The sequence below is a fragment of the Penicillium cataractarum genome (assembly GCF_028827025.1).
Source record: "Penicillium cataractarum strain IBT 29864 chromosome Unknown utg000002l, whole genome shotgun sequence".
NCBI lineage: Eukaryota > Fungi > Ascomycota > Eurotiomycetes > Eurotiales > Aspergillaceae > Penicillium > Penicillium cataractarum.
The window spans coordinates 817,713-835,524 of NW_026622738.1; the positions used below are offsets into that span (position 1 = coordinate 817,713).

The following is a 17,812-nucleotide window of genomic DNA, read 5'->3' on the forward strand; positions in this document are numbered from 1 at the left end:
AATTTCGAGTCAGCCCTCGTATTAGACGGGAATCGGCATGCAGGGAATCTCTTCTCTTTCGTGTATATTCAAGTGTATCTCTCAGAGTTAAGTAGCTATAGAACGATGTACGGGATCTACCAAAGACATCCCTTGCTGTACAAACTTAGCCTTTTCTCCCATTCGTACCAGCTGTTCTTGCCTCCGATCCCTTCGCATCTGCCTCGCTCGCGCTCGGACCTGAAAGCCCTCCTCGACATCTCTCCACCCACGCATCCAAGCACTCAACCCTTCCACCATCATCTCCCCATCCGTCTCAACACTCCAATCCTCCTTCCCCTTCCGCCCTATCCAGGACCGCCGCGACTTCTGGTAAGCCAGCGTCCGTGAAATCCGAACTAATTTCTGCTCTTCCCGTATCCGGTCTATCCAATCGTGTAGTCCATGCACAGTACCCTGGATACCTTCCAAATCAACCGCGTCCTCGACGAGATCGGATTGTCTGGGGATGGAAATGTTAGCATGATTCGACACAATTGGCTGGATGGACGGGGTATGCCGGACTTACAGTTCTAGGACTTCGTCTTCTAATTCGGCGACCGTTCGTGTTAGCCCGCGACACCTCTCTTCGAATAAATCGCGGATCTCCCGCGCTTCTTCGCGCCGGCGCTCAACTTCCCCATTTAAGAGGGTGACCTCTCGCAAAAGCGCTGTCAACTGCGCTAAGACAGCATCTTGGTCTAGACTTGGTTCCTCCTCCATTTTCTCCTCCATCTCCTCCGTCATAGTGGCTCTCTCCACAACCTCCACATCAGTTCTCAACACCGAGCTGCGTCGCCGGTTCCTCTTAATCTCCCTTGTAAGCTCCGGCCGCGGATCGCGCAGAATAGCCTCGACCGCATCGAGGTGCGCATGGATGGTCTCCTCGGTGTCGGCCTCGATGTAAACAGTACCCGGTGATGTGGCAGCTAGCTGCGATAGCTCGCGCAGCCGTTCGGGCCAGGGTGTCCTCGTTGGTGCGTCGAGATCGAGATCGAGGCCGAGCCCATCTGCTGTGGAACTTGGGGCGCGCGGCTCCGCGGGCTGGCCTAGTTTGTTTGAGAGAGTTTCGAAAGACGACATGAGAGTGGGAGGTGTGTATATAGATGGACGAGTTAGGGTTGTGAAGGGCTGGGCATCGTCTGTATGTATTTTGAGAGTTGCGCGACGATCGGTTGTCGCTGTCGCACGGAATAATTAACAAACAACTTTGATGAGAGGCCGTATCGATAAGCGATGAGTCTCCGATAACCAATCCCCGCGCTAGTCCGTTTTGGGTCGGCGATGGACTCGTTGGTTGGAATGATTTCTGGTGTATTTGGGATTATTTTAGAATCAGGAGTACGTTATGAAGGATCAGAGCCTTTTCTCATTTATTTTATTTTATTTTATTTTTGACTCGAATACGAGCTAAACCATCGAGATTGACTCTGACTCTACAGTATCAGCGGAGGGCCAATCCAGGGCCCCACAGTTAGTTACTCATTTTCCCACCGCCAAATCCTCTATCATCGCGACAGACTCCCGACTATACCGTGCCCCGGATATTTAACAGGGTACTAACTGACAATGGCACCTCCTGTAAGCATGGAAATTCCTTTGAAGCAACGTCCATTCGACTCCTGCCTCCACGATTCACTTATAGCTAACGTGACCCTCTACAATGACTCAGATCGCCAATGTTCCGTCGCTCGACACGGCGCGAGAAGTCATCGCAAAGTCGAGAAACTCCCAATTCCCTCCCAACCTGCTGCCCGTGACGGCCTCGATTCCGGCCGACCTGTTGACCCCGACATTGGCCTATCTCAAGCTTGCAGAGAAGTAGGTAACCCCGGTCCCTGACTGATTGCGCCGGGCCTGCGGGGTGGTTCTGGCAGAGGGGAGTTCTGGATGGGATCGTTGACTCGGATATAGCTCGCGCATGTCATTTTTGTACGAGAGTGCGGCTACTACAGAGACTATCGGACGGTACAGCTTCGTTGGCGCAGGTGGGTGATTTAAGATCTGCGATACCGATATCGCTCGGGCTTTTGTCGAGTCATACCACTAAACTATTCGCTCTTCACAGACCCCAAAAAAGTGATTAAGACCGGACCCGGCCATGGCCCTGCTGCCGACCCCCTCCCCATCCTCGAAGCCGAACTTTCCCAGTCCCGCGTGGCATCCGTGCCTGGCCTGGTCCTCCCGCCTCTCACCGGCGGAGCAATCGGCTATGTGGGCTACGACTGTGTCCGATACTTCGAGCCCAAGACGGCCCGGCCTATGAAGGATATTCTGGGTGTGCCCGAGTCGCTGTTCATGCTGTTCGACACCATTGTCGCCTTTGACCACTTCTTCCAGGTTGTCAAGATTATCACCTACGTTCCTATTCCCGCCAATGATGCCGATATCGAGGCCGAGTACCTCAAGGGCCAGGAGGTGATCAAGACGACGATTGAGACTCTGCTGCAAGACCGTACGCCACTGCCCAAGCAGGGCCCCATTATCCCCGACCAGGAGTATACATCCAACATCGGACAGGAGGGTTATGAGAACCACGTCCACCGGTTGAAGGAGCACATCAAGAAGGGTGATATCTTCCAGACCGTGCCTTCACAACGGCTATCCCGCCCGACATCCCTCCACCCATTCAACCTCTTCCGCCACCTTCGCACCGTCAATCCCTCCCCTTACCTATTCTACATTGACTGCCAAGACTTCCAGCTCGTCGGCGCTAGCCCCGAGCTCCTCGTCAAGGAAGAGCGTGGCCGCATCATCACCCACCCCATCGCGGGAACCGTCAAGCGCGGCAAGACTCCGGAAGAAGACACCGCATTGGCCGACGAGCTACGCAGCAGCTTGAAGGATCGCGCCGAGCACGTCATGCTGGTCGATCTAGCCCGTAACGACGTCAACCGCGTCTGCGACCCGATCACCACCCAAGTGGACAGACTGATGGTCGTCGAGAAGTTCTCGCACGTGCAGCACCTCGTTTCGCAAGTATCCGGCGTCCTTCGACCGGATAAGACCCGCTTCGATGCCTTCCGCTCCATCTTCCCTGCCGGCACGGTATCCGGTGCGCCCAAGGTTCGCGCCATGCAACTCATTGCCGAGCTGGAAGGTGAGAAGCGCGGTGTCTATGCTGGTGCGGTGGGTTACTTTGGTTACAACATTGCCAATGCAGATGGATCGAGCGAGGTGCCCGGTGCGATGGACACGTGCATTGCTTTGCGGACGATGATGGTTAAGGATGGCGTTGCGTATCTCCAGGCTGGTGGTGGTATCGTGTTTGACTCGGATCCGTATGATGAGTATATCGAGACTATTAACAAGCTTGGGGCGAATATTGCTTGTATTCGTGGTGCGGAGGCGAAGTACCTCAGCATGGAGACGGATGCTGGTTCTTCGGCTTGATGGAGTACTAAAATGTGTTGGTGTAAAGCAGTTCTTTCGGGTTGATGTGTTGGCATACTTCCTAGCGACTTGACAGTGAAGACAATATCTATGATTGATGCATCTATTTTATCTTAATCTCGAGGGTTTGTATAATTGTGACCCTCTATGTACCAGCGATGTAATCATTCACGATATCAGAACATCCAGCGCTGCCTTGATATCCCCCGAAATCCCCACAGAGAGGTCTTGCTCTTCCAATTCCCACGGCACACACCCTGAAGCTTCGATGCCCACACGAATAAGCCGAAACCGCTGACTCTCCGACTCCGAGACTAAATCCTCATTCGGCCATCTCAGCACAGCAGGAGTATTCAATCCAACCCCCAACTCCAAGATAACCACAGACCCAGACCCAGACTCACCCATCAGACCATCCTCACTAACCAACTCCCCCAAAAACCTCTCCCACTCCCTCTCCATCCCCCGAAACGGCGCTTCATCAAAATACCTCCCCCCTCTAACACAAAGCGTCATATCCCCACCGCAGAAATCACACTTCGGTACCATCTCTTCATCCACAAGTTCCTGAGTAACGGGATCAACCACGGACATCGCCCTCTCAACCAAATGCCCACTCTCAACAACAGCACCGGGCCTACACTTCGCCAAACACTGCAAAAATTTATACCCACCCTGCGGCGTAGCAACCCTGCCAGCATCAAACCCATTCTTCACAAAGAATCCATCCGCATTACTCGTCCGTACGAACCACCTCTCTCCAAATCGCGCCGTTAACTCTCGAAGGGTCTGGTAGACGCCTGACTGCTCTTCGGGCCAGCGTCGTACCATATCCAAGTGCGTGAAGTAGTACCCCCATTTCTGGGCGGGACTGTCCCAGCCGGTATACCCAAAGACGTCGTATAACCTGCGGAGACCTTTTGGCAGGAAGGCTGGGAAGTGGTTTGCAAAGAGGGCCGGGGATGTATAGTCCAGTCCTGTTGCGGCGGAGAGGCCTGCGCCGGCGGAGATTATGAGGGTGTTTGCTTGGTTGAGCCAGGTACGGGCTTTGAGGAAGGATGGGGAGAGAGTGGTGATTTGGGGGAGGGTTGGTGGTTGGTATAGCGATGTGTGAGTGGGTGCATCTTTGTCTGTGTTGCTGATTTTGATGTTGATGTTCATATCAACTTGGGAAGAACTGATCTCGACATTTGACAGTATATCCCGGTACAAGTCCCAATCCTTCTCTAGGAAGGTATCAAATATGATGTCCGTGATGGTAGTATCCGGATGCGTCGCGCACCAGGCTAATACGGTATCCACGGCGATTTGCGCTGCCATATCTGATGGAAACGCGAAGAGACCGGTTGATATGCAACAGAAGGCGATGACTTTACGGCCATCCTTGAGCGGGGGTAAATTCTCTGCTGCATCGAGACAGGCTTGATAGCATGATGCGAGCTGGGCCTGTTGATGCGCATGCGGCTTCACTTTTTGATGTAGCTGCGGGCCGACGGTGTGTAGGATATATTGCGCCGGTAGAAGGAACCCTGGCGTGACCTTAGCAGAACCAACGGGTTCAGGATATTCCTGTGACTCGATGATATTATGACATGCATCGCGGAGTCGTGGACCAGCCGCGGAGTGAATCACGTTATCGATGCAGCGGTGCTCGGGACGAAAACATCCTTCCAGTTGGGAGTTTGCTGCGTTGACGATTGCCGTGATATCGGTTAAGGTGGTAATATCGCCCTTCCAGCAGGATATCCTGGTAGCATTGGATTTCGGAGACTTGGCTTGAATTGTGAGACTGGGGGGAATTGAGATTGTTGATGTGAGAATGTTGTGGCTGTTTCGATAGGTGATGACTACGTCGATATCTTCTAAGATATCTGCTGGAAGTCTGGGGATTGTTGGTCGTTGGCATAATAGCCGGCGAAGGGTTTCGAGTTGGGACCATGTATCTGCGTCGAATATCCAGTCTTGATTGCGATGGTGGGTGCATTGACGGTCGGTATGTGTTGGCTGAGGCTGGTACTTTAGGAGGTATCGGAGGACTCTTTCGAGTCGGGATGAACACGGGATATCGGCCATGGGTGCATCCTTTTGAACAGAGCTTAAATGAGAGTATAAATTTCAAGCAGATTTCAAGTGAAGAATATTTTACAAGCACTAGCATGAAGGAGTCGTCCGATCTATATACTCCTCCTCCTGCACTATGCAACGCCCTAAAACAGTGCAAACAACGACTTGGTCCCAGCTCGTGAGAAATGATTGGCCGAGCAGTTTGTTTGAACCCTTTGCAGTTGAAGCAAACTTACCTTTCAGCCAATCAAAACCCACACCGCAACTTTCGAGTGGGGCTAGTTACCGCGGACTGATTCCGGACTGTATGATAATCAATTGTTAATCAATGATCTTATCTTCTTGGCTGGATTTATATAAGTCTCCCAAATAAGCTTGGAATCCCTTCAATACCTCAAACAGAATGACCTCCATCATCTCACGACCAGTCGTGGCCATTGCCGGTGCTACCGGTCACCTTGGACGCCAGGTCGCATCAGCCTTCCTTTCTCCTCCTTTCAACGAAAAATTCTCTGATGTCATTCTCCTCTCACGAAGCGAAACTTCACCAGAACCATCTTCAGAGTCCGTCGGAAAATATACTACACGAAAGTACGATGAGGAAAGCCTCGTCGAAGCCCTTCGTGGAGTCCACATCCTCGTAAACACCGTCGGACCCTGTGGCCATGCATTCAAGGAGAAACTACTACACGCCCTCCCACATACCGAGGTCCAAGTCTACTTCCCCTCTGAATTCGGAGTTGATCATTATGTTCATGATTTCCCGCATTTAGAATGGGATACGAAGAAGAAGCATTTTGCTTTGGCGCAGTCATTGATCCCCGATAAGAAGATCTGTCGTGTCTTTTGTGGACTCTTCATAGAGGATAGCGTTGGGCCGTGGTTTGGCTTCAATACTAAGAATGGGCGATATGAGAGTGTCGGATCGGCTAATTCGCCTATATCGTTTACCTCGTTAGAGGATGTGGGCAAGGTGGTTGCTTCGCTGGCTACTCTGCCAAAGGAGAAAATTCCTGATACTGTTCATGTCGGGGGTGATACTCGCAGTTTCCTCGAAATCTCTGAAATTATGAGAGATGGTGGAGCAGGACGGATTGAGGTATCTGAGACTCCTCTCCAGAAGTACAAGGAGGATGTCACTTCCACATCTTCATGGGATCCAGCACAGTACTTGCGGTTTTTGATGGGGGAGAATAAGATTAATCATAGTGTGGGGGCTCTCGGGGATGACAATGAGCTTGTCAATCCCAACGAAGAGTTGTGGAAGTGGAAGAGCTTGACAGATTTAGCCCACGAGACCGGTGGAAAGCCTTGGAAGGATTTCCCCTGGCCTCCAGCGTAAGCAAGATGGAAGTGGATACGAGGTGACATCTCAATACATCGAGAGTAATTTAAGACAGAAAATATAAGGAGTATGACACTAGCCTTGACATCGATACCAACAAACGAAGTATATGTGTAAATTGACAATTTCCTATTTTAATGCACATCCAATTAAATATTCTTTAATATCTTTCCCTTATTTTCTGTCCTTACAATGCCTATATTGGGCACGCGAGTTGTCCATTTTCAAGGCCAACGTGATTGGCCCCACCGAGTCCCCGCCCAACCCAAAAAAAGCTACTGCAAGGGCCCTGCTTAACTAGTTACAACACACCCAGATCCGATGCAACATCTGACCAGCAATCCCAACCATGGCCAGAATCGACCCTGCGTTGCAAGATTTTCTATCACCCCTGAAAATTGACCATGGCAGGCTATATCGCTTGTCATACCGCCTCTCTCTGACATATCGAGAACTGGCCGCCAGCTCCTCAGAGCAGTTCTTCCCCACTGCCACCACGCGTCTGCCTACAGGTCAAGAAACCGGCCGCTATCTGGCCGTCTACCTGGGTTTGTACTATCTGCGAGTAGCGTTCATTGACCTACTGGGCGAAGAACAAATAGGCAAACATTCCCATGTTCGACGCACGCTAGAGAAAGCGTGGCCGATCGAAGACCGGTTGCGCCGAGATCAGCCTGACTCACTATTTTCCTGGATCGGAGATTGTATCGCAGAAGTGATTCACGATGATCTGGCCAATTCGAAAGATGAGACGCCTTCAGAGCTGGCCATGGGCATCTCATTTTGTTTTCCTATTAAGTACACATCTCGCTTCTGCTAATAAACACTACACACGGAGTTGAGATTAACACTATTTCCTAGACAAAACTCCGTCAACGAGGCTATCCTAATGCCAACTGGCAAGGGCTTTGCATTGGGAACTTCTCTGAACCTCCATCAAGCCCTTCTTGACGGCTATGAATGCCACACACGGCGCTCGGCGGAAGATGACCCCGCCGAGATGCCCGCAAAACGACAAAAGAAATACTGTCTACCTAAACTCAAGATCTCCGTTATGACTAACGATACTATCTCCACGCTCGCATCTCTGGCTTACTCTATTCGCGCTCTTCCCAATACGCGCGTCGTAATGGGCCTGCTAGTAGGCGCGGGCTGCAACTCTGCGGTACCGATGAAACTTACCGACCTGCAAGAGTCAAAAATCCGCCATATCCGAGAGAAAGACCCTGATGCAGTGGAGTCGGTTGTCTCTACCGAATGGACACTTCGAGGCGCAACGGGGCCATTGCAGGAATTCGATGTTGTCACCAAGTGGGATACCGAGCTGGATACTCATTCGAACCTGCCCGGTTTCCAGCCCCTTGAGTATATGGTGGGCGGTCGTTATATTGGCGAGCTGGTGCGGATTATCAGCTATGACTGGTTTAAGAATATCAAGGCTGTACCACGGTCGGCAATGCCCGTGAAGTTGATCACCGAATATGCTCTCACGACAAATTTCCTTTCCCTCTCTGTGGCATCAAGCTACTCCGATGAGAAATTGGCCGAAGACTTGATGCGAGAAATGCCCCCTCCAGAGTCCAGTGATTGGGCGTGGACGGCCGAGTATGCTGGTCATATTCGCGCTATAGCAGCCGCCGTGCAGGACCGATCTGCTGCGCTGATTGCCGCCGCCACAGTTGGACTTCTCGCGTGTATTCGTGAGATCGAATTGCAAGATAAAGATCACCCCGAGTCGATAGCCAAGAATTCCAATGGAAGCCAGCAGGTGTCAACTGAAAACCGAAAGATCCCAGATTTCGGATCCTCGACGCCAGGATGGCTCAAGGGGCCGGAGGAATTGGTCGTGGCTGTCAATGGTGGTGTCATCCAACACTACCCGCATTATAAAGAGACTGTTCAACGCTACGTTGACCGGCTAGTCATCAGTGCGGGACCTCAGAGCGAAGGGAAGAGCATCTTCCTTCGAGAAGCAAGTGACGGTGGCATCATCGGCGTGGGTGTCCTTGCAGGTACCGTGGCCGGTGATATTGACGGGATTATTGGGTCAACATTTGAGCGAGAAACCGAGGCCGAGGCTGACGCAAATGTTAAGGAACTCGCAGGTTCTGAGCAATGATGGAATTACGCAATGTGCATCGATAGATTTGTATATAAACAGCATTCATAGCGACAAGCATTTGAGAAAGTTATTTGATTTAATTCTATCGTACAAAGAAATTTTGGCAGCAATTACGCTATCTTGGTAAATGCTGACCCGGGAATATCGTTCAGGTTTCCATGTGAAATGATGTCGCAGGTTGATCGGGGCAACATCCTGTGTAGCCACCGATCATAGTTCAAGTGATAGGACGACATTGGTCACCCTTCACCCCTAGACATCATAGCCAAATTCCACCTTCTTTATCATTTTTCTGGTATCATGTCATATCCTGTAGTCTCCCCCTCTTACTCTCCGAGAGCCTCGTATTGCTCAGTGGTGTAGCACTTCGGGGTCCAAGCGTGAATCTTGGGGATCTCTTCCTTTAGGACAGCATTGACGAGACGGTGACGGGCCAGCAGAGTCTTGCCAGCAAACTTGTCGGAGACAATAACAGCCTGGAAAGCCTGTCCACAGCCACCTATGAGAAGAACATATAGTTAGTACAAACAGCCACATAACCAACACCCAAAGCACTGGACCTCGGCAGAAGGATATCTCACCAGAAAGATCCTCAATCTTCACAGTCTTAGCCTCCAGCTCATCCTCGAGCTTCTTCTGGAGCAATTCCGCCGTAACACCGGAAGTGTCTGCCATGGCTGCACCGACAGCGGAGAACGAGCGTGCGGTTAGGGAGAACGGAGACTGCGAGATATATGCAGGCGTAGGGCGGAGGAAATAGCGACAGCCCCGGCTCAGCTTGGTGAGAGATGAGGCGCGGGAGAACATTAAGCACGATCGAAACGGGTCTTGAGAGCTGTTCGAGGATTCAAGTCCGCGGGATTGCGATGAGGTTGTATTACAAATTCGCCTGTTCCGATGGGTGTGGCTGGTGTGGCACGTGCACCCCTGTGGCGCCCGATAGCGATAGCGTCACCGTCCCGTTTGCTTCTGCTGTTGCTGTGGATCTACTTGTCCTTCTTTCAAGAATTCATGAATTCCCTGCGGACTGTTGTACGTCGGTTCTCTACAATGGCTTTACCAACTACCACATGCTCGCCTTTCACACAGGCTGTTGTGAGCTCAATGCGAAAGCTGTACGTTATTTCTGATGTGGGGAGCTCGCTGTGAAATTGATGGAGCTTTGGATGCTAACCAATATGCAGCTATCCCGAGGCATTGGCAGACAAGAGCTTCGACAATACTGGATGTATGTTGAAATCTCTATTATCGACTATTTTAGCGGTTATCCCTCTATGATCTTGTGCTCACCAAACACACAGTGCTCCTTGAAGCTCCCTTCGAGCCAACCCGCAGACAGAAGAACTCGGTGCTTCTAGCCATTGATCTTACTACAGCCGTTGCAGACGAGGCAATCAAGCGCCAAGACTCTGCTGTTGTTGCCTATCGTAAGATTGACTTTATCATGTTTACATACATACCATTGCTAACTCCCAATAGATCCTATCATTTTCCGTGGACTCAAGTCCATCACTCTTGATGACACTCAGCAGCGGTCTCTCCTGCGCCTGGCTCAGCATGGAATCAGTGTCTACTCACCACACACGGCAGTTGACACCGTTCCGGGTGGAATGGCAGACTGGCTGTGCGATGTAGTGACTGGCAACTATCAGTCTTCTAAAGCCGAGCTGAAGCCTTCTATTAAAGAATGCTCCTCGACTCTATACTCTGCACCCACCTACCCGCAGTCCCAATCTATTCCGGCGACTGGTTCAGCAAACATTTCTCAGCAATTGCCTCACACTCGATCAACCATCCACCCATCACCCCCAGTTTCCATCCCGGAAGGCTTCGAGTCTGCTGGCGCCGGCCGTCTAGTCACATTCAACGACGCCCAGCCTCTCACAACCTTGATCGACCACATAGGCCGTGGCGTCGGTCTCCAAGCAGGTATTCCCATCGCCATCCCACAAGGACGGTCCGTCGACGATATCCGGATCCGCACTGTCGGTATGTGCCCCGGCTCCGGATCTGGTGTCCTTCTCCGCGGAAGTGATATTCCCGACCTTCTTTTCACTGGCGAGATGAGCCATCACGAAGCTCTTGCTGCCACCGAGCGTGGATCAGTGGTTATCTCTCTTTCTCACTCAAACTCTGAACGTGGGTATATCCGTGCGGTTATGCAGCGCAAGTTGCAGGATGAGTTGTCGCAATGCTGGGAAAGTGACCGGCAAGTGGCTCTCCAGGCACTCAAGGACTCTGCGAAGCAGGGTGGAGCTACTTCTTCGGCAGTGGGAGAGGAAGTTTACCAGGATGCTAGCGTGGAGGTATCTGTTAGTGATGCGGATCGTGATCCCTATGGAATCATGATCTGGAGATCTTAATCTAGTCGATTGAGACATGATCTAGTCTATTGATGACTCGACCCTATTGACCTCGGCTACTCGGTCGTTTGGTCATGCGTCCTCCCGTTTACACCTGCATAGATTGCTCTGCAGGTTTGATGGCTCTTTCCAGGGCCGACGCTTTGTTCTTTGTCTTGTAGACCTATTTAGGTCTTTCTCTTCTTCCTTTCCTTCTTCTTCTCTAGATCCATCTTCATCATAGTCTAGATAGAGACATTGATTCAGATTCCCCTTCTTTTCTGCTTCCTCTGCGTAGGTGTCGATGACACCATCATCTATGAAAATATTAGAGGTGATTCTGCTTTACTATTGGAACTTGTGTAGTACATGTCATCCCGCACCCAAATTCCCTGAGATAAAAACAACGAGCACTGCAGCATAGGTAGCTGCAGCGCTATAGACTTCCGCCCTTCTAGCACTAGTCAAAAGAGCAAGACTCAAAGCAAACACAAATGTATAGGTGACCACCAAACCCAGTTTCGTAGCCGGGTGCTTGGCGATATATAGACTGACAATTGCGAGAATCAACAGGATGGCTGCAAAGAGTATACTGATCACTGAAACGAAATGTTTGACGTGGTTCCCCTTGTAGAGAGTCGTACGGTCCACTGGGTCTTTAGTTTTGCGACTTTGAAAAACCCAATGGTCTTGCAGAAACTTGGTAAGAAGGTCCTCATCGGTGCGACGTTTTAAAGCGACCAAGTCATCCGCTTCATTGAGCATGTCTTTGGCTTTTCCACTGATCAACCGGACGGATGGGACGTACGGGCCTTTCCAGGAGTCCCCATCCATGTAATGGCGATAAGTGTTAAGTACTCGGCTGCTAGGCCCGCTTAAACTGGCGATTTGGGACTGTCGCAACAGTGCCTCTTCTAGAAGATGATATTAGCTCAGTCGGATGAATGTCCAGCGCGATTCCCTTACCATACTCCTTCATTTTAACAGATAGCTCATTCACCTTCTCCATGCGTACCCTCTCCGGCCTATCCGGATCAGCAGCAAGCTGCGTGAATGTTTCCCATCGTCTCGATGCCTGGCAAGCGTCAAGGTCGGCACTCGTCCGCGCTTGCATATCAAGCTCATCTATTTCTTGTTCCAACTGAACCAGCTGACTCTGTAAATGAAGAAGATTGCGGGCGCTTAGTCGTCTGAACCTGCGGAATACCAGTGTTTCGCCATCTGGATCCCCGCCTATCCAAGTAGCGAGTGCAGGGTAGCCATCTCGGACATGGCCAAGTTCGCTATCAGAACCTGTCACGTTGATAGCTGTTGCCATATCATTGTGTAGTCAATAGTACTTGCCAGAAGGCTATATTCAAATGTAAAGATTAGTCGTCCTGATTACGAGTGGGCGAAGACCGCCTTGAAGGGCGCCCTGCGCGAGGCAGCCAATCGTGTGATGCGGCTTTCTTCCTCGTCAGCGTGCCCAACGTCAAGTGGCTGAGCCATCCTGCCCAAAGCGCCGCATGGGGGCTCGCTAACACACCTGTCAGTTTTCATAAATCCCTTCTCAGTGAGACTCATTTTGCCATTTCGTTCACAGACCAACGTCAAGCTCATCAACACCACGATCAAAGTCCGGGAAGGCTTCATCGTCACGGAAACCCACAAAGTGAGCCTAGGGGTATGCTATCAATGACCTCTATTACTCTGGAGTAGAGTTTTATTCTGACTCACTGTAGGAATTTCTCTGAGGAAACGAGTCACAATAAGGTATTTCACTCCGACTCGCCTGGTCTCCGTAGAGAACAGCCTTTGTTCGTCCCATCAGGAACCGCATAGCCTTCACCCAAGATGGAATTCGTAGCCATTTTTGCGACCTATGCGAGGGTTGTTGAGACCTATGCTAGGGTTGCCCCTTGGATAAAGAGAATTCAAACCAAGTGTGAAGGGCTACATACGAACTCGTGGCAAGGCCTATCAGAAGCTCCGTGGCTCCGACTTCGAAGAATGATGGATTTACTTCACATGAAAACACCGAGATCGATGCATTTGCTTCCAAATGATGGCGATATGCGAGTTTTCGAAATACCTTGTCAAATTGCGGAGCAATCAGCAAACGCACTCGGGGATTATGGGGCTAAGGGCAACTTCCTCAGAGAAGGGTTTGCTACACAACTAGGACTGCCCATCATGCGTTCTTGGACGGGCAAAGTGACTGTTGGGAGTGGAAAGCAGGTTGAAACTGTTGGGACGACAGTGGTGCCGTTTAGGTTCAGAGAGGAGAAAACTGTGCATATCCTCAAATTTCACATCCTACCCGATTGCATTCACGACGTTATCGTTGGGAAGCAATTCTTGAAGATCACACAAACATTCTCAAACTTGACCAATTACGCTCGTCGTGTGAAGGAGCGAATGGTCAAGGGGATATCACAGTTCCGCTTTCTATATCTTGGTGCATCGACGTCGATGGTCTCAGGATCTGTCAACGGTCAGCCTCACACTGCCCTGGCCGACTCCGGGTCGAAGGTTTTGGTGATGAATGAGGCATATGCACGAGATATTGGCGTTAATATTGAGACTGGCCGTCATCTTCGACGAAAAGTGATATTTGCCGACAATTCAGTTGCTGAGACTATAGGTATGGCATACGACGTGGAATGGCGTTTTGGATACGATGATTCATTCAGTTCGCCTTATCAGCTTGACTTTCATATTTTGCAAGATGCTCCGGTGGATGTTATCTTGAGCGACACATTTCTCTTTGATAACGAAGTATTTTCACGATATCAAGACTGCTTCACGGATGATGATGAGGACTATGAAGACGAAGACAAGGAGACTTACTTCTTTGCGATTGATTTTGATAAAAGACGCGAACCGCTGACAGGTACCACTCCCCATACCAAAGAAAATGCGTTCATGTTCTAACAATAGCTTTCTAGAGAGTCCACACTCCTACAGCCTTGCGGATCTACAACACTTAGAGGTTGTCCGCCGAGGGGAAGAAGCTGATCGCATCTCCACCCTGTCGGGAACTGAACGCATAGTTGCACAAGCCATCGAAGATAAACGGCTTGCTGAATGGCACTCGGATTTTAAAATATTACAAGAGAACGGTCAATCTCAGCGCTTTCAACAACCTGATGCCATTTCAGGTTCACCAACACAGCCTTCTACTTTGACGCATCCGATCGCTTACCTTCAGGCGTCAAAGTCAAATCGCAAGACTAAGACTTATTTCCCAACATTGGCAAGTTGGCTGAAACGCAGAAACCAGGCAGCCAGAACAAATTAGGTAACTCTCCAAGAAAAGACCTCGGGGTTCGGGATTTAGGGCCTGGATATTGGTTCTTCAAAAGTTCGGAAGACTTGGTATATGGCGGCGCACACGTAAGGAAAATGTACTATTACTGGCGCTGTTCTATCTCATGGTTGTTTTTGCACGATTTTGTGGTGTCATTGGCACCCTTGCATAATTTCTTCCTTTTCTCGAAGCCACAAGAGCATATGCTTCCTTCTGCATCTTCATGTTTTCTATTTGCGATTCATTACGCACATAGGCGAGGAGCCTGATGTTTCCTGCTATGAGAAAGCATATATATTTCGATCGTCTTTCTACTCGCGGACTTGATATGTATCTACTGGCCATTGAGACAATGTTAAATCTAGGGTATCTTCTTCCTATCGCTATGCATGTAATGTGGTTCTCCCGAGCTCTGAAACAAGCAACGACGTCTCGAAAAATTTACCAAACTAAGGGAGCCGAAGTAATCACTGTAAACAACGGACTTCGCATAATCGTGAGTCGTTATTGTTACATTCATATCTCTCGTACAATTGATAACTCCCAATCTTCAAAGGCCTTTCCACAATCTTCCAGCACATCCAAGCCAAGAGTTTGGCCCTGCCGGAATGAAGAGAGCCATGTCCAATCGCTTTTCCGAGTCACCCCCGCATACCCTAATACAAAATCTCGAATCTTTTGTAAAATTCCATCCTGGATGTGGAATAGTTTGCGGTTCTTCACTGCTCCTTGAACATTTCGCGTTGTGCGTGCTTTGCGATTCTTCTCATAAAGAGCCAACACCTCAGTAGTGAGCTCCTGCGTTGAGAATCTTGTTGATAAAGGTTGCTCATCAGAGCTATTTGGCTTTAGAATTTGAGTTTGTAAGGAGCCAAGAAGCTTGCCAATGACGGCTCCATCCTCGACCGCCATAGCAGCCCCTTGCGCTTGGTAAGGCAGGGTGGGATGGCAAGCATCACCAAGAAGGGCAACGGATCCCTGACTGAGTTAGAATAGGCTTTTTAAAAGATGAGTGACACTGGGAAGTACCAACCTTTGTCCATGATTCAAGTTCAGGAAGATGGGTCAGCTTCCATTTATAAACTGACGGCACACAAGAGATCACTTTCTGTATACTGGCATAGTGGAGATGAGCAACAATTAGCAAGCCACCCTGTATCGCTGAAGAAAATATTCCTAAGATGCTCACATTTTGTCCCAGTCTGTGTAGCTCTCACGCATTTCATCAACATCACCTTGTTCCTTACGGATATCTGAGGATAAATTATCCGGTCGAAGCAGGACAAGGTTGAACTCCTTCCCGCCGCGGACAGGATAGAATATAGTATGCTTGTCCGGTCCCAACCAGGTAGTCACGGCGATTTTCTGGCAGAGCTCATTAACATCTTCATCACCTAGAGCCTCGAGCTGCTCCCTAGAGAACGTTGCTCGATACGCCATGTCTCCCGTGGCAGTCGGAGACACAGGAGCTTCAAGAACGGCTGTTCTCACTGAAGACATTTGGCCTGTTGTTGTCAGCTCATATGTCCCAAGCGAGAACTGGAAGTCTTTATTAATTACCATCAGCACCAATAATGACATCTGCTTGTATTATTGTCCCATCGGCAAGAAGGGCTGTTGTTTCCTCGGTAGAGATACTAGTGACCTCCGCTCCCAGTCGAAGGGCCGCACCAAGACGAATCGCTTCATCATGAAGTATGCGATGGTAGTCAACGCGGTGAATAACACTGAACATAGTTTAGGATCCCGAGAGAGACGAGGGTCACACAACAACATACATCCAGGGTGCCCCGAATTGCTCCGTGATATCATCACCAAATGGCATTGTTCGCAACAGACGACCATCCTTGTATCTTCGGAAGCTCACTTCTTGAACTTGCGTTCCTTTCTCCAGCATTTGGGGCAGAAGCCCAAAGTCGCGCATTATTCTGGTTCCATTTGGTGGTACTTGGATGCCTGCTCCGACTTCGCGGATCTCTGGTGACCGTTCAAGGATCTCCACGTCAATTCCCTCGCGGCGGCAAGCAATTGCACAAGCCAGTCCCCCTAGGCCTGCGCCGACAATCAGAACCTTCATTATATTTTCTGCTGATGTTGTTGATGGGAGCGTCAGCAACGAGATGTTCTACGCGCAACGCATGATGGCCATTCACCGCTTTCGTGAAGATACGCTAATACTAGTGAAATACGATGGCTGAATTCTACAAAGAGAAAAGCCTAATTAACTTTACTTTTAGGCACGTTGACATTGGCAGCGGGCGCACTCCACGGACTCCTTGTCTTCTTGCACAAAAGACGTTTCCAGACATATCATATTCTGTAAAAATCAATTAGCAAATTTACCGAGCGATCATGATCATGGCTGTCACTATCGATCGATTCAATATCTCTCCTGCTGGGATCTATTGAAACTTTACCAAATACGGACTAGTTCAAATACAGTCAGCAATCGGTAATTTCCATTCCAAACCCAACCACCCTCCTGCCCTTTTCGATTCATACTGCTAAACCTCAAAATCCACGTCAACTCAAAAGATATGTCCTGGCCTCGATCGCAGCTTCTAGAAATTGGTGATCAGACATGGTGCCCTTCATGGCTTCATCAACATGAGCAATTCTCTCTCACTCGATTGTGGAATCTTAAAGTACCCGGATGGAGCCGCGGAAGTCTCGCGACGCAGGCATGTTCAGTGGTCGAGGAGCATCTGCAAGATCTTTCTTCTTACACGATATTGGATATTTGCGCTGGCGCTGGCGGTCCTACCCCGGTGCTCGAATCTGAGATCAATAAAAAGCTTGAGTCTGAAGGCAAGAAACCCGTTCAGTTCATCCTGAGTGATCTTTATCCCCACCACGAAGAATGGAGTCGCATCTCGAAGAAACAACAAAATGTGACATACATTGAGAACCGAGTCGATGCACGAGCTGCTCCTCGATTTGCGGCGAAAGGCATGAAAGAGTGTCGAATTTTCAATATCTGCTTCCACCACTTTGCAGACGAGGATGCAGCGGGCATTCTGAAGAATAACATTGAGTCTGCCGACGCATTTATGTGAGTGACTATGTTCATCATTTCGCATACAATGCTGATGAGCGTCAGAATATTTGAAATCACAGCACGCGATGTTTGGACTTGCCTATGTTCGCCATTGGTGTTCTTCTGGGCTTTCCACGTAACCCTTCTCTGGTTTTGGAACTCGCCTGTCCATCTCCTCTTCACATTTATCCTCCCCATA

The 17,812-nt window shown here is 49.8% G+C and overlaps 11 protein-coding genes across 11 annotated transcripts; 6 read left to right on the forward strand and 5 right to left on the reverse strand.

Annotated features, from left to right (window-relative positions):
• Positions 1-87: 87 nt before the first annotated feature.
• Positions 88-1,101, reverse strand: N7496_002360 (uncharacterized protein; the record flags this gene model as incomplete). The annotated part of the gene is made up of 2 exons (XM_056695291.1): positions 88-481; positions 548-1,101. 2 exons carry the CDS (start codon positions 1,099-1,101, stop codon positions 88-90), a joined length of 948 nt encoding a protein of 315 aa, XP_056557503.1.
• A 580-nt stretch (positions 1,102-1,681) lies between these two features.
• Positions 1,682-3,411, forward strand: trpE (anthranilate synthase TRP2; the record flags this gene model as incomplete). The annotated part of the gene is made up of 3 exons (XM_056695292.1): positions 1,682-1,839; positions 1,933-2,006; positions 2,087-3,411. The coding sequence occupies 3 exons, from the start codon at positions 1,682-1,684 to the stop codon at positions 3,409-3,411; spliced, it is 1,557 nt and encodes a 518-aa protein (XP_056557504.1).
• Positions 3,412-3,579: 168 nt separating this feature from the next.
• On the reverse strand, positions 3,580-5,484 carry N7496_002362 (uncharacterized protein; the record flags this gene model as incomplete). The annotated part of the gene is made up of 1 exon (XM_056695293.1): positions 3,580-5,484. One exon carries the CDS (start codon positions 5,482-5,484, stop codon positions 3,580-3,582), a length of 1,905 nt encoding a protein of 634 aa, XP_056557505.1.
• A 394-nt stretch (positions 5,485-5,878) lies between these two features.
• N7496_002363 (isoflavone reductase family protein) lies at positions 5,879-6,817 on the forward strand (the record flags this gene model as incomplete). The annotated part of the gene is made up of 1 exon (XM_056695294.1): positions 5,879-6,817. One exon carries the CDS (start codon positions 5,879-5,881, stop codon positions 6,815-6,817), a length of 939 nt encoding a protein of 312 aa, XP_056557506.1.
• Positions 6,818-7,169: 352 nt separating this feature from the next.
• On the forward strand, positions 7,170-8,939 carry N7496_002364 (hexokinase family protein; the record flags this gene model as incomplete). Its single annotated transcript, XM_056695295.1, has 2 exons — positions 7,170-7,618; positions 7,682-8,939. 2 exons carry the CDS (start codon positions 7,170-7,172, stop codon positions 8,937-8,939), a joined length of 1,707 nt encoding a protein of 568 aa, XP_056557507.1.
• A 329-nt stretch (positions 8,940-9,268) lies between these two features.
• Positions 9,269-9,776, reverse strand: N7496_002365 (BolA family protein; the record flags this gene model as incomplete). Its single annotated transcript, XM_056695296.1, has 2 exons — positions 9,269-9,441; positions 9,524-9,776. Coding segments are annotated over 2 exons (426 nt in total), but the record flags the coding sequence as incomplete, so codon positions are not given.
• Positions 9,777-9,992: 216 nt separating this feature from the next.
• On the forward strand, positions 9,993-12,019 carry N7496_002366 (Nif3-like dinuclear metal center hexameric protein; the record flags this gene model as incomplete). The annotated part of the gene is made up of 5 exons (XM_056695297.1): positions 9,993-10,057; positions 10,127-10,170; positions 10,244-10,369; positions 10,422-11,270; positions 11,919-12,019. The coding sequence occupies 5 exons, from the start codon at positions 9,993-9,995 to the stop codon at positions 12,017-12,019; spliced, it is 1,185 nt and encodes a 394-aa protein (XP_056557509.1).
• A 648-nt stretch (positions 12,020-12,667) lies between these two features.
• N7496_002367 (uncharacterized protein) lies at positions 12,668-12,919 on the reverse strand (the record flags this gene model as incomplete). The annotated part of the gene is made up of 2 exons (XM_056695298.1): positions 12,668-12,812; positions 12,876-12,919. 2 exons carry the CDS (start codon positions 12,917-12,919, stop codon positions 12,668-12,670), a joined length of 189 nt encoding a protein of 62 aa, XP_056557510.1.
• A 393-nt stretch (positions 12,920-13,312) lies between these two features.
• N7496_002368 (retropepsin-like aspartic protease) lies at positions 13,313-14,200 on the forward strand (the record flags this gene model as incomplete). Its single annotated transcript, XM_056695299.1, has 1 exon — positions 13,313-14,200. The coding sequence occupies one exon, from the start codon at positions 13,313-13,315 to the stop codon at positions 14,198-14,200; it is 888 nt and encodes a 295-aa protein (XP_056557511.1).
• Positions 14,201-15,107: 907 nt separating this feature from the next.
• On the reverse strand, positions 15,108-16,653 carry N7496_002369 (putative salicylate hydroxylase; the record flags this gene model as incomplete). The annotated part of the gene is made up of 5 exons (XM_056695300.1): positions 15,108-15,554; positions 15,610-15,691; positions 15,766-16,081; positions 16,137-16,303; positions 16,355-16,653. Coding segments are annotated over 5 exons (1,311 nt in total), but the record flags the coding sequence as incomplete, so codon positions are not given.
• Positions 16,654-17,113: 460 nt separating this feature from the next.
• N7496_002370 (uncharacterized protein) lies at positions 17,114-17,632 on the forward strand (the record flags this gene model as incomplete). Its single annotated transcript, XM_056695301.1, has 1 exon — positions 17,114-17,632. One exon carries the CDS (start codon positions 17,114-17,116, stop codon positions 17,630-17,632), a length of 519 nt encoding a protein of 172 aa, XP_056557513.1.
• Positions 17,633-17,812: the final 180 nt, after the last annotated feature.